The following is a 14,963-nucleotide window of genomic DNA, read 5'->3' on the forward strand; positions in this document are numbered from 1 at the left end:
CTTAGTTAAGGCAGACAGCACCAAATTCAAATCCCAAAGGGGAACAACTGGCTGGATTTGGGGTGGGTGGGTGGGGGGGGGTGTCCATTCTCTTGAGCCCTGGAAAAACTGAGACATCTGGATGGAGTGCCAAGGAACGCCCCTGCAATGGGCCCCGAAAACAAGATAGCGCTGCCAAGTGCACCCAAAAGGAAGATAATGACAACCCCTTTTCCAAGCCACACTGAAGAAAATCCAGAATCTGAGTGACGAGGCCCAAAGGGGGGCCACCGGTTCGTCCTCGCACCAGTCTTCAAAAATACACCAGACTCGAACATAGGCCAGAAAGGTGAACTTCTTGCAAGAACTTAAATGGGTATTGTCACAAAACACCTAGCCACCCGCCTGGGGTTACCCAGTGGCCACTTAGAAGGTCTATCCTCAGCACAGCTCAGGTCCGCCTGCACTTGCCGCTTGTGCTCTACACTAACACCCTCCTCCCACCGACTGGGTCACAACTGCCTCTGGGCAAGTCTCCCACTCTCCAATTATTGCCAGCGATTTCTAGGTTACTGGAGCCATATTCCCAGTGGTCCCACAGTTCCCAGAAAGCACTCACAAACCCAACACACAAACCACCAGGATTGTTTATCAGTCCAGACAGGCAAAGCAAACAAATGTGTTTATTCTCAGAACTTGGAACAGTGGACAAAAAAAAAAAATAAGGGCAAACAGTAACAAGTAACTGAAAAATGGATCAATTAGAAAACTAACTACTACTAATAGCATTTGTATAGCGCTACCAGACGCACACAGCCCTGAACACTTAACATAAAGAGACAGTCCCTGCTCAAAGAGCTTACAATCTAGGTAGAACAGACAGACAAGACATTAACGAGCAAGGGAATTAATGGGTAGAGAGGAGGAGGGCAAATGAGTAGTAGTTAGGAGCCAAAGGCAGAAGTGAAAAGGTGGGCTTTCAGCATAGATTTAAAAACAAGTAGAGATGGAGCTAGACGTATGGGTTCGGGAAGACGGTTCCAGGCATAAGGTGCTGCGAGATAAAAGGAACGAAGTCTGGAGTTAGCGGTGGAGGAGAAGGGGGACGATAACAGAGATTTGTTCAGAGAGCGGAGTTCACGGGGAGGAATGTGGGGAGAAATGAGAGAGGAGAGGTAATGAGGGGGTCACAGAGTGGACATATATCAGTTCAAAGAACTTTAGCAAAGAGATCTCTCATTTTCTTTTCTCCCAGGCTGAAACTGAAGCAACAACAATTGACCCACATCTGGCATTAAAATGGGACCCTGCTTCAGAAGTCTGTCCTGCAGAGGAAGACAAAGTGGATCATCCACTTGCATCCGCACCAGGTCCACATACAGGGATGGCAAGGCCAGTCGGGGAGCGACTAAGACCACCCAACCGCTGTGTCCTCGAATGCGATCAAGAACATGACCGATCAGCGGCCACAGAGGAAATGCGAAGAGCAGACCCTGTAGAACCCAGGGCTCAGCCAACACATCCAGCCCCTCTGACAACAGTTCTTTTCTTTGATTGAAAAACTGTGGAGCCGTGGCGTTCTAGGCTGTGGCCATGAGATCCATGACCGGCAGACCCCACTGGTCGACTATGAGTTGGAAAGCTGTGGGAACCAGACTCCACTCTCCCAGATTGTCGATGCTGACAAAGGAAATCCAGCTCCTGATTGTTGACCCCTGCCATATGCACAGCAGACAGCAATCACAGGTTCTGTTCTGCCCAGGCCGAGAAGGGCTGGCTCTTGTACCAACCAAAGGCTCTTCATACCTCCCTTTCGACTGACATAAGCCACCGCAGTTGCATAGTCCGATAGGACCTGCACGTCTCAGCAGCATAACAGGTGCTGAAAGGCCAACAGGGCAAAACGTATTGCCCGAGTCACCAGGCGGTTGATGGACCATTGGGACTCCTCTTCTGACAAGCTCCCCTGAGCCACCTGTCCTAGACAATGAGCTTCTCATCCATAGAGGTTCGCATCCTCATCACTACTACTCAAATCCGGCGAGTCCAGAGGCATGCCCCGACTCATGTGGTGCTGGTCCAGCCACCACAGAAGGCTGAGACGCATTTCCCAGCGAAGCCAAAGGCGGTAAGAGAGAGCCTCCGATTGAGGCGACCACTACGCCAGCAGCAGCAGCACCACCTGAAAAGGCCTCATGTGTGCTCTTGCCCATGGCACCACTTCGATGGTTGCCACCACGGAACCTAGAACATGCAGACCATCCCAGGCGGCCAAAGCCAAAAAGGTGAAAATATGGTGAATGTTAGCCCAAATCTTCTGCATTCTGGCCACCAGAAGATACACCATCCCGTTCCAGGTGTTGAAACGTACCCCTAGATATTCCAGCGTCTGGCTGGGGACTAGAGAACTCTTGGCTACACTGACTATCCACCTCAGATGCTGAAGTAGGAGAACAACCTGAGCTGTTGCTCTCTCGCTCGAATAAGCCAGTCATCCAAGTACAGATGCACCAGAATGCCCTCCTGCCGCAGATGGCCTATCGCCACCTCCACCCTTACCTTGGAAAAGATTCTCAGCACCATGGTCAGGCCGAAGGGCATTGATCAAAACTGGTAATGTTCCCCCAAAACTGCAAAGTGAAGATATTTCTGATGTTCTGGAGCATTGGGATATGCAGGTACGCCTCCATCCGATCTAAGAACATGAGAAACTCACTCATCTGAACCACTACTATTACCTACTGGACAGTTTCCATGCGAAAAGGAGAAACACGGAGAGCCAGATTCACCCGCTCAAGATCCACAATCGGATGCCAGGAACCTTCCTTCTTGGGCACCACAAAATAAATCGAATACCTCCCAGAACCTCTCTCGCCTGGAGGGACTGGAACTACCGCCCGAAGAGCCAGCAGACATTGTAAGGTCAGACGTACGGCCCCTGCTTTGACCAGCAACTTGCAAGGAGACACAAGAAAGGCATCTGGAAGACAGCGACAAAACTCCAGGGCATAACCGTCCTGGATAATATCGAGGACCCACTGGCCCAACATTATACAGACCCACCTCTGGTAAAACAGCTTCAATTTGCCACCTATGGGCACCACCAAATGCTGGGTTTCCAGAATATCATTAGGAAGCCCGGGCTTCCGGAAGGCCCTTCACGGCCCCCTCTTTTACCGCATCGAAAGGAAAGAAAGGTCTGAAAGAACTGGCCCCTATTCCAGAAACGAGCACGCTGCGACCTGGCTCCTCTACCTGGTCGATACCACCGAAAATTTCCGCAGCCGATCGGGACCTATCCTCTGGAAGCTGTGCCACTTTGGACTCTCCAAATCCTCTCTGAGAGCAACTTGCCCCTAAACGTAGCCGCTCTGCAAATGTACTCCAACGGCACCAAACGAGCCTCTGTGAAGGATGTAGCTTGAGCCCTAGTACAGTGCGCTCGCACCTTAAGAGGAGGACAAATATACCAAACTGATCGCTTCCCAAAGCCAACAGGTCACCGTTGCCTTAGAGGCCATAGCCCCTTTATCACGTCCCGCAAACAGCACAAACAAATGATCTGAGCGACGGAAGGAAATCGTGGCTTCTAAATAGCGTAGAAGAATGCACTTCACATCCAAACAGTGCAACACCCGGAACTCACTTGGGTACTCCTCCTGCCGAAAGGCTGGCAACACCAGAGCCTGACCAAGATGAAATGGAGATACCACTTTAGGCAAAAAGGAAGGAATGGTCCGAATGCACACCCCCGCCTCGGTGAAATAAAGGAAGGGATCCCTGCATGACAAGCCTGGAGCTCCAATACTCTCCTTGCAGAGGCCACAGCCACCAAAAACACAGTCTTCATCGTCAGGTCCTTCAGGGATACCTGACCCAGGGGTTCGAAAGGAGGTCAGTGCACTGCTCAGAAAACCAGGTTCAGATTCCATTCTGGAAGCACCGGCGGCCGCAGGGACCTAATATGGTTGACTCCCCGTAAAAACCGTACCACGTCCGGATGAGCCCGCTAGAGAGTGACCACACAAGCAATCCCTAAAACAGGACAGAGCCACCACTTACACTTTAAGGGTGCTCAAGGAAAGTGCTTTATAGAGACCCTCTTGCAAAAATGCCAGGATAGATGACAGCGATGCCGACTCCACCAAAATGCCCGCTAAGGCACACCAAGAGATAAAGGTGCGCCATACTCTTGCGTAAGCTGACGTGGATCGTTTCCACGCCTGCAACATCGTGGCAATCACGTCTGGATAACCCTTATGCCTGAGGCGCATCAGTTCAATAGCCACGCTGTAAGCGCAAAGGTGGCGGGATTCTCCATGACTATCAGACCCTGAACCAGGATATTGCCGTGTTCTGTCAGCCGCAGAGGACTGTCAGCAAGCAGATGGATGAGATCTGCGTACCACGGACGCCTGGGCCAGCCCGGAGCCACTAGAATAACCGGCCCCGGATGCCAAGCAATTTGCAAGGTTACACGCCCTATCATGGGCCACGGAGAAAACACGTAAAGGAGATCCTCCGGCCATGGCTGGAGAAGCGCGTCTATGCCCTCGGAGTGGGCCTCTCTGCCCCTGCTGAAGCTATCAGATCGATCACCGGAACTCTCCAACAGGGCATGATCAGATCGAACACTTGTTGGGAGAGCTCCCACTCCCCCAGGTCCAGCTGAAGTCTGCTTCCATATTCAATACTCTCGCGATGTGCGCCGCCAAGAGGGAAAGGTGTTTCTCTGCCCAAAGACAAAGGGAGGAGGCTTCTTTTGCCAGCTGGGCATTCCTGGTGCCCCCCTGCCTGTTGACATATGCTAGAGCTGTCACATTGTCGGATAACACCCTGACCGACTGACTCTGAAGATCCTCGAAGGCCTGCATCGCCAGACGGATGGCCCGTAACTCCAGAAGACTTATTGGTAGTGTCGCTTCCACTAGGGACCAGGTGCTCTGGGCCGTCCAGCCAAGACAGTGGGCACCCTAACCAGACAGACTGGCATCTGTGGTCAGTACGATCCACTCTGGTATCGCGAGGAGCATTCCCTTTAAGAGATTCTGTGTCATGAGCCACCAGTGCATCGCAAAGCGTGCTCACGGAGACCATGGGATTCGAATTGCATAATCCTTGGAGAGGGGCTACCAATGGCTAAGCAGGGACCACTACAGAGGATGCATGTGGCTCCTGGCCCATGGGACCACATCCAACATTGCTGCCATTGATCCCGGAAGCTGCACATAATCCCAAGCTCTGGAAGCCGAAGCCTGAAGCAGAGAAGAAAGCTGATTCTGTAACCGCACCCTGCGAGCTTCTGGGAGGAACACTCTGCCCTGCTGGGTGTCTAACAGGACCCCCAGATACTCCAAAGACTGCGACGGTTTGAGTTGACACTTCTGCAAGTTGACTATCCAACCCAGAGAGCGCAGTAGCCGTAGCACTTCCTCCGTAGCCTGAACACTCTCTGTGTGTGATGCCGCGTGAATCAGCCAGTCTTCTAAATACGGGTGCACTGAATGCCCCAAGTCCTCAAAAAAGCTGCGACGACCACCATAGCCTTGGAAAAGGTGTGTGGTGCCGTTGCCAGCCCGATGGGCATGGCCTGGAACTGGTAATGTACAGCCAGAACCACAAAGCGTAGGAAATGCTGATGAAGCAGCCAAATGGGAATGTGCAAATATGCCTCCTTGAGGTCAAGAGCAGTCAAGAACTCCCCTGGCTGAACCGCCGCCAGGACGGAGCGCAGTGTTTCCATCTGGAAATGCTGCACCCGCAAACACCTGTTGACAGACTTGAGATCGAGAACAGGGCGGAAGGTCCCGCCTTTTTTAGGAAGCACGAAGTAGATGGAGTAGTGACCCTGCCCGACCTCAGTGGACAGTACTGGGATGACTGCTCCTAAATGCAGCAGCTCGGCTAGGGTCTCCTGAACTGCCGCTCGCTTGACCACAGCTTTGCAGGGGGACTCGAGGAAAAAATCCGTCAAGGGGCAAGCGAATTCGAGCTTGTAGCCGTCCTGAATAACTTCCAAGACCCGTTCGTCTGAAGTGACCCTGTCCCACTCCTCCCAAAAAAGGGACAGGCGTCCCCCAATAGCAGGAAGGTGATGGGCCAGGGCCCCATAATTGAGCCCCTCTATTTCCCTGTTGTCCTCTGGGTCCCAAGGCAATTGCACAACGGTCACCCCGAAAGGACTGCTCCTTCTGCTAAAAGCGAGGCCGCTGGAAGGTGCCAGACCAACCAGGCCTGTAGCGCTTAGCCTCCCTAAAACAGGGGCGGGCATACCTAGATCACGCTTTACTGCGGTCCTCCGGTAGACGCTGACCTTTAGATTCCCCTAGCTCTTTCACAGTTTGTACGAGGACATCGCCAAAGAGGAGTTTACCCCAAAAGGGAACCGTGCCAAGCGACAGTGACCCACTGTCGGGCTGTCACTGTTAGGGAACTCTCTTTAGCTGAAGCCCAAAGAATATTGTACAGCAAATCCGCTAGGTACCCTATCTCAGACTCCAAAGCCGGCAGGCAATCAATGAGCTCTTCCGTAGAGGAAGCCTTCTGGACCCAGGAAAGACAAGCCTATGCTGCGTAAGACCCACAGATGGATGCCTGCAGGCACAAGGAAGCCACTTCAAAGCTGACTCCAGCTTTCAGTCCTGAGGGTCCAAAAAAGCTGTTCCTCCTTCCACTGGCAAGGTGGTCTTTTTCGTGCCCGCCGTGATCAAGGAGTCCACTACCAGCATACACAGGGAGTCCAAGTCCTCCGGGCACAAAGGACAAAGCCGTTTAATAGCCCACGCCACCCGCAGGTTTGCCTCTGGCGTGTCCCACTGTGCCGTAATGAGAACCTTCATGGCTTCATGGATATGAAAGGCCTTGGATGGACCTCTGGTACCCAACATAATGGAAGGGGTGGACACCGCAGGAGGTGCCGAATCCAGAGAAGAGATGTTTAAACACCTCTAGCACCTGCACAATCAAAGCAGGGAGTTCCTCCTTGCAGAATAGCCGCACTGCTGTAGGGTCATCCCCTTCACCTGGCGGCAGCTCCCCCTCATCCAGCCCATCAGCAGCAGCCTGCAGGGAGTCCCCTGAAAACTGGCCCTCCTCTGGGTCAGATGGTCCAGAGAAATCCTCCTCAATGCCTGGAAGTTCTAAACGTGGCCTCTTAGGGAGACTCTGAGTCATGACAGACTGGGGGTTCTGAGGACTAGTCAAAGGAGCCTCTGTAGCTGAACCCCCTACAGACTTCAATAAAAATGCCCTGTGCATGAGAAGCACGAATTCTGGTGGAAAGGGAGTCACCTCCGTCACAGCCTCTACCGAGGAATTACCAGCACCACTCACCTCTTGCAGGAGTGAGAGCAGGGCGGACTGCAATTCCGCCGCCGCGGGGCTGACCGCATGGCAAGAAAAAATGGTGCCAGCAGAGGCACGCGTTGGGCCTGCCAGTGGCGTTCCCGCCAAAGATGGTAGAGCTTTCCCCTGCCGGCGATCGGACCGGCGGCTCCCCGCTCTGCTTCCTGCCTTGGGGCCCGGCCTTAGAGCATTTGTCACATGTCACATGCACCTGACGCTGCACTTCTGCTCCCGCAGCACAAGCAGCACTTCGATGATTCTGATGACGCTGACATGACAGGCCCCCAAAGCAATATTAATTTAGCCTTCCCACGTGCAGGAGACTCGGCACTGGCCCAGTGCCCTTCTAATCAGTCTGCGGGGAAAAGCCTGCAATAAGTGCAAACGCTTTATTTTTCTACCTGACAGAGAGACAGGAGAGAGTTGACACAGGCATTCAGACCACGCGCCAATGCGCCCCAAAAGACTGGCTAGTGAGGCTGGCAGGGGGAGGAGGGGAGGGACCTGGCCCCACTAGGTATCCTGAACATCACACGGCACCTCAGCCCCACAAAAAGACAACAGCCCCCGAGGGAATGGGATAGGAGTCAGATCAACGCAGAGCTGCACAGGTATGTCCTTCCACCTGCTAGCTAGAGAGAATACTGAGATTGCTATATGTGGTCCTGTGCCGCCATAAGTACATAAGTAATGCCACACTGGGAAAAGACCAAGGGTCCATCGAGCCCAGCATCCTGTCCACGACAGCGGCCAATCCAGGCCAAGGGCAGCTGGCGAGCCCCCCAAACGTACAAACATTCTATACATGTTATTCCTGGAATTATGTATTTTTCCCAAGTCCATTTAGTAGTTGTTTATGGACTTGTCCTTTAGGAAACCGTGTAACCCCTTTTTAAACTCTGCTAAGCTAACCGCCTTCACCACGTTCTCCGGCAACAAATTCCAGAGTTTAATTATGCATTGGGTGAAGAAACATTTTCTCCGATTTGTTTTAAATTTACTACACTGTAGTTTCATCGCATGCCCCCTAGTCTCAGTATTTTTGGAAAGCATGAACAGACGCTTCACATCCACCTGTTCCACTCCACTCATTATTTTATATACCTCTATCATGTCTCCCCTCAGCCGTCTCTTCTCCAAGCTGAAAAGCCCTAGCCTCCTTAGTCTTTCTTCATAGAGAAGTCATCCCATCCCCGCTATCATTTTAGTCGCCCTTCGCTGCACCTTTTCCAATTCTACTATATCTTTCTTGAGATGCGGCGACCAGAATTGAACACAATACTCAAGGTGCGGTCGCACCATGGAGCCATACAACGGCATTATAACATCCTCACACCTGTTTTCCATACCTTTCCTAATAATACCCAACATTCTATTCGCTTTCCTAGCCGCAGCAGCACACTGAGCAGAAGGTTTCAGTGTATTATCGACGACGACACCCAGATCCCTTTCTTGGTCCGTAACTCCTAACATGGAACCTTGCATGACATAGCTATAATTTGGGTTCTTTTTTCCCACTCAATCTTGTTATATCTTCACCTGCTGCTTGAGGGACATAACCCACAAGTCTCTGGATTGATCTGGGGATGCAATGGAAGCACCTTTATCAATTTAGAATTAGGCTAAATGGGGCCAAAAAATGGCACTCCCAGTAAAAAGAAAAAATAAAGAAGGACCAAGTTGCACAGACTCACGCTCCTCTGCTGAGAGACTAAGAAATACTGAGCAGGTCAGACTTGCACAGTCCTTTATACAGGTGTCACTAATCAGTAGTTCTCAGTCTCCCTCTGCTGGTAGGAGAGCATATTACCTACATGTCGGGAATGGTCTGGCATAGATGATAAGGAAAGGTATTTATCTTCCAAGTGTCTGTTCATGCTGATATAACAAACACTACACCTTTTTATCTATCTAAAAGCTATCTTGTGCATTACTAGCAAGCCTACTGGTTGCAGCAACTCTTTCTCAGGGGTGTCTACATCTAGTCCTTGAGGGTCATAAATACATCTAGTTTCCTATGCAAATATCTTGTGCATATGCAATGAGGGGTATCCAGAAACTAGACTGTTTTGCAGCCTTCAAGGACTGGAGTTGGATTTTAAAATACACTGGAGCCAGCTAAGGTGCTATATTATATAGCATTATTATTTCTCCCACACTTATGGTATGTCATTTCTAAATTTTATTTTTGTAACCTTTATAATTCCATTGAATTTTGAATAGAATGTGACATAAAAAACCACTGTATATGTAAATTTTACAAAATTACGGTGCACATCTAACTCACTTATAAGATCACAGAGCTCATGGGGCAGCTTTCGAGTGCCAGTGGCCAGCACTTGTCTTCCTACATCCTCAAAAATAACCGGTCGAGATTCTAAGTTCATCATTAGCATAGATTTCAGCTGAGTTTTTGCTCGCTCCAGCTCCACCTGAAAACAGAATCAATGGAAAATGAGAAAAGAAAGAAATGAGTGAGGTCAACAAGCCAGTCTTTTTGTGGTCCTGTTTAAAGAAACAATCCCTTACCTCTCCAACTGCTCCTGCCATTAGGATGAACTCCCTTGTAATGATTTCTACCATTTCTCTGACCTGAAAGTAGAATGGATCATTATTACGTTTGAAAATGATGAACCAGAGCATACCGCTGTGTGTCTCCTTCCTAACTAGAAAAACCAAGCCAACCCTCATGGCTTGAATCTTACGTGACTGTAACTTAACCAAATGACAGTATGCAAATTAGAGGATTGCAATTCATAGATAGATTAAATACAGTCTAAGGATTTACCTGTCTTGGATCTGCGCTGGCGTGAATACATAAGAGGCCCGTATCCTCATAACTGTGATGATACGAGGTTGCATTATACATCCAGTGATGCCTAAAAATACACATTACTGATGTGAAGAGGCAGTGGGACAGCAAGACATGCAGCATCTCAGCCACTACCAATGATGTGTCAACAAACTGTTCTGAAGTTTATCAAATGAGCACTTCAAACTAAAAAAATAAATCCATTCTATTGATCTCAGACGCAACCTATTCCCTTATCACTAGAGGGTACCATATTTCCAAATGACTCCATTGCAACAGATTCCTGTACCAGTAACTGACTGTCCCCAAGACCTAAAAACTCATTAGAATCTCCTGATAGCTATGTGGCTTCTAGTGGACAGACATCCTAGTTGGTTTCTTACTGAATCCATGCCCCCATATCCAGTGGGCTGCTTCATCCAGCCATCTCAAATTATGATGGCACCTACCTATTGTCATAAGAATAACAATTTTGTTTAGTGTACTCCTTAGTCTGTTACAAGTTGCTTTGCCTCACAGATCTCCCTCCTATCCTGAGCATGCTGAGATAACAGCGACAGAAAAGTTTAGACCCATCCTAGCTACCCAGCACAAGACACTTGGATACAAACCTGTTGAGAACATTGAGGTAAAGTCTGGTGAACATGCCCTTCCCTGGACCTCCTGCAGAAAAAGATCCTCCTCCTCCCATCATCATGTTCAACACTGCAAAAGGAATGAAGTCTTCCTCCTACAGTAAGAGAAGATGGGTCAGCTAGGAGATTGTACTAGGACATCAGGCACTAACTAAGGACAATTAAGAACCACATAATAAACATTTATTGATTAAAGATACGCTTGTGCAGCTACCTACTGCAGCTGTAATGGATCAACAACCCCTGAGCTGGCTGGCATGCACTGGGCCCAGACTATACAGACAGTAATGCCTATATTTTAATAAAAGAATGTGGTACCTCTAACGGGTGCTCTTAGTATTTAGGAAACCTTTGTGGACAGATAATGCAAAAGCTGTATTCTTAATGGAAAGTAAATGGCCTGTCATGGGGAGGGACGTGGGTTCAATTCCTAGTCCTCATCTTTCACATCCCAGGTGGACCGAGGCTGGACAAGAGCGGGCAAATGGAGTCATCATCCTCATGCAACAGTGATAGCTAATGGCCAGAGTTAAAGTCCACAACAGTAAGAACTCTGGTGATGTAACTGTTACTGCAATAACTGGGCTAGGTTGTCGGGGGGAGGGGAGATAAAAACAGGGGAAAACTTTTAAAGTAGTTGTGTACAAAGCTTATTAGGGCTTCATCTAATAGAGGCTGGTTTCAATTGAGCTGAAAGCCCAAAAGGAGCAAGACCTAACTGCCAGGTTAAAAAAAAAGAGCAAATTACATCATGTAGCATGTCCATTTACTGTGATCATTCTCTAAAACTGGGCTCAAGAAATACCACCTCCTGCTGAGTTTCCTCAGTGAAGGAAGGGAACAAGAGTAGGGAAGGAGTTGAAGTTTAATAAAAGTATACTGTCCTTTGTCTAGACCAACAGAAGTAGATATAATAGACATCTCAGAGATCTGGTGAAAGGAGGGCAATCCACAGGACACTGTATCCATCACCAGTGGAAATTGAAAATGCTCTGCCAAGAGAAGCCGAATGAGGTCTCTTTACCATGGCCTGCATGGCCAATCTGGCGCAGCCAAAACCACCTGTCCGGCATGATGCTGAATTCGAAGCAGCAACTCTGCTTATCAAGGGCAAGGGGGGAACACATAAAGCAGGCTGATGATGGGCCAATCCTTCCGCCAGCTGAAGAAGTGAGGAAGCACAGTGTTGACGGCGGATGCAATGAGGTCCATGAACAGGAGGCCCCAGCAGTCCACTATCTGACAGAAGGCCTCTGGACTGAGTTTCCATCACCTGCACGTTGTCCACCCCAGCGACATGAACTGTGGAGAGACTTACCATATGAACTTTCGCCCACACGAGAAGAGATGCTTCCTCTGCCACTGACTGGCTCTTTGTGCCTTCTTGATGATTGATGTAGGTGACTGCCGTGGTTCAGTCTGACATGACTTGCACCACCGCTCCAATCAGAAGAGGTTGAAAGGCTAGGAAGGCCAGCCGGATCATTCTGAGTTTCAACACATTTATCAACAAACTCTCCTTTAGAGGAGACCACTCCCCTTGAGTCTCTCTTCTCAAACAATGTGCCCCCCCTCCCCCAACTGGATAAGCTGGCATCTGTCATCACCACAGTCCACTGTGGGGAATCCAGATTCATGCCTCCTGCGTGATGACTCAACACCATCCACCAACACAGACTATGTCTCACCAGGCTGTGAAGAGGGAGGCGATCCTTCAGGGAGTGCGACTGGGGAGACCAGCAGGACAGTAGAGTCCACTGCAAGGGTCACATGTGAGACCTGGCCCACTGTACCACCTCCAACGAGGCTGCCATGGAGCCGAGCACTTGCAAGTAATTTTTGGCCCTCTGGCACTAGGAGTCCAAAAGAGACCAAACCTGCGACTGGAATTTGCAAATCCTGGCCACCAGGAGAAAATCTCTGCCCGCACATCAAAATAAACATCCAAATACTCCACAGTCTGGGACGGCTGAAGATGACTTTTGTCCAAGATTGACTACCCAGCCCAAGGACTGGAATGTGTGCACCACTCGGGCCGTAGCCTGAACAGTCTCCCGGTAAGACTTCGCTTGGATGAGCCAATCGTCCAGATACGGATGCACCAAAATGCCCTCTTTGCGCAGAACAGTTGCAGCTACCACCATTACCTTGGAAAAGGTATGGGAAGCTGCTGTCAGACCAAAGAGGAGTGCACAAAGCTGATAATGCCTCCCCAAAATGGCGAAGCGAAGGAAATGCTGATGAGACGGGTGATGAAGGGGATATGAAGGTACGCTTCCATCAGATCCAAAGACACAGGAACTCCCCGGGCTGCACCGCCAAAATGACAGTGCAAGGTTTCCATGTGAAAGGAAAGGACCTGAAGAGCACGATTAACCCCTTTGAGATCCAGAACAGGCCGATAGGATCACAAAAGAGATGTAATAACAACCTGTGCCCCATTCCCTCTCAGATACGGGAACCACCGCCTTTTAAGGCCATCAGCTGACACAGGGTCTGCTGAACCGCCTGTACTTTCCAAGGGGCACTGCAAGGAGACACCACAAAGGTATCCGGCAAGAGACAGTTGATCTCCAGTGCATAACCGTCGCGAACCACCTAGAGTACCCACAGACCCGAGGTAATCCGGGTCCACTCCTGGTAGAATTCCCTCAGTCTTGCCCCTACGGGAACCAAGGACTGGACCCCAACACCTTCATTGTGCAGGTCTGCCAGAGTCAGCCACGAAGGTCCGGAGTCCCGGTCCTCTCCTCCCCCCCCCCCCCCGAAAGGACTGCATTTTTTGAAAGAAATGACTATGCTGAGGATCACCTACTTTACGTGGCCTATAGCAACGTGACTCACTAAACCTAGATTTCCCGGACATGCCTCTGCCCACTGGATGAGGCCTATCCTCCGGAAGCCAAGGAACCTTAATCTCCCCTAGACTTTTGACCAACTTATCCAGATCCTTGCCAAACAAAAGGGAGCCTCAGAAGGGAAACTTGCTCAATTTAGACTTGGTCGCCACGTTCGCCAACCAGCTCCAAAGCCACAACCACCACTGGGCAGCTGCACTAAGAGCCATAGATTTAGAGGATGCATGGAGTAGATCATACAAGGCATCCAACAAGAAGAAGAAGTCCCATCTCCAATTTGGTGGCCTGATCCACTAAGAACCAATCATCCAACTCTGTCCAAAAAGTGCTCTGCCCAACGAAAAGACATCCAGGCTACCAAACGCCCACAAACAGAGCCGCATGAACAGCCAAGGCAGCCACATTGAAATTCTGCTTCAGCAGCGCTTCCAGTCAACGATCCTGGGGGTCCCTAAGGGCAGCGCCACCATCCATGGGCACTGTAGTCTTCTTGGTGACCGCTGAGATTACAGCGTCCACCGTGAGGGGACACAAGGACTCGCAATCCTGCTCTGGAATGGGATAAAGGCGATATATGGACTTCACAATCCGAAAATGGACATCAGGAGAAGCCTATTGCGCCTGGATGACATCCTGAATGTCTTGGAGCATGGGGAAAGAGTGGGAGGATCTGAGAACCCCTTTAAGCAAGGGATCCACCATCCGAGTAGCCTCTGGGGGAGACTCCTCGAGCCACAGCACAGAAGACACCTTGGACATAGGTTCATGCAGCTCCTCCCAATGGAAAATGAAGACAACCGCGTCTTCCTCTGGAGGCGGTAGTCCCTCACCCCCGGCTGCACCTGGTCCCTGAGGTGGTCCTCCTCAGACCAGCCAGGTAAAGCCTCCGACCCCTGGGAAGCACAGTCAAGGGGTTCCTCATCCTTCTCCCATTCCCCACACTTGCGTTTAGAAGGGGAGAAGGAAGAGGAGTCTCCCTGCAACGCAGCCTGTTTCGCGCAAAAGGCCTTGTACGTGGCCAAAACAATTTCCGGGAGAAAATCAACCCCCAAAGCACCTGGTGGTGTAGGGCCAAAGAGCAGAGATCCCGGGGTAGAAAAGGCCTCCAAGTGCAGAGGGAGATCAAGGCCAGATGCTGGGGACAAAATGGCGGCGGTTCTCACCGAAAACAAGAAACCGCCCAAACGGGCTTCCTAGAGGATGGTCCCACTGAAACCCTGGACACTGGAGTCAGCGCAGCCGCCTGCCCAGATTCCCCACATCCCAACTCGTTGCACTACGGAGCTATGCAGAGGCCACAATGCCCTGCCACATTCACTCCCTAGTGCTGGCAAA

General features: G+C 50.4%; 1 protein-coding gene across 1 annotated transcript in view; it reads right to left on the reverse strand.

The window, feature by feature from the left end:
- The window catches only part of PMPCA (peptidase, mitochondrial processing alpha subunit), a 42,766-nt gene that overhangs the window by 2,226 nt on the left and 25,577 nt on the right, over positions 1 to 14,963 (reverse strand). The window contains exons 9-12 of the mRNA XM_030207632.1: positions 10,747 to 10,865; positions 10,112 to 10,202; positions 9,853 to 9,915; positions 9,611 to 9,755 (exon numbers count right to left, since the gene is read on the reverse strand). Of these exons, the coding sequence (XP_030063492.1) occupies positions 9,611 to 9,755; positions 9,853 to 9,915; positions 10,112 to 10,202; positions 10,747 to 10,865 (418 nt within the window). The remainder of the gene's footprint in view (positions 1 to 9,610; positions 9,756 to 9,852; positions 9,916 to 10,111; positions 10,203 to 10,746; positions 10,866 to 14,963) is intronic.

This window comes from Microcaecilia unicolor, chromosome 6 (genome assembly GCF_901765095.1).
Source record: "Microcaecilia unicolor chromosome 6, aMicUni1.1, whole genome shotgun sequence".
Taxonomy (NCBI): domain Eukaryota; kingdom Metazoa; phylum Chordata; class Amphibia; order Gymnophiona; family Siphonopidae; genus Microcaecilia; species Microcaecilia unicolor.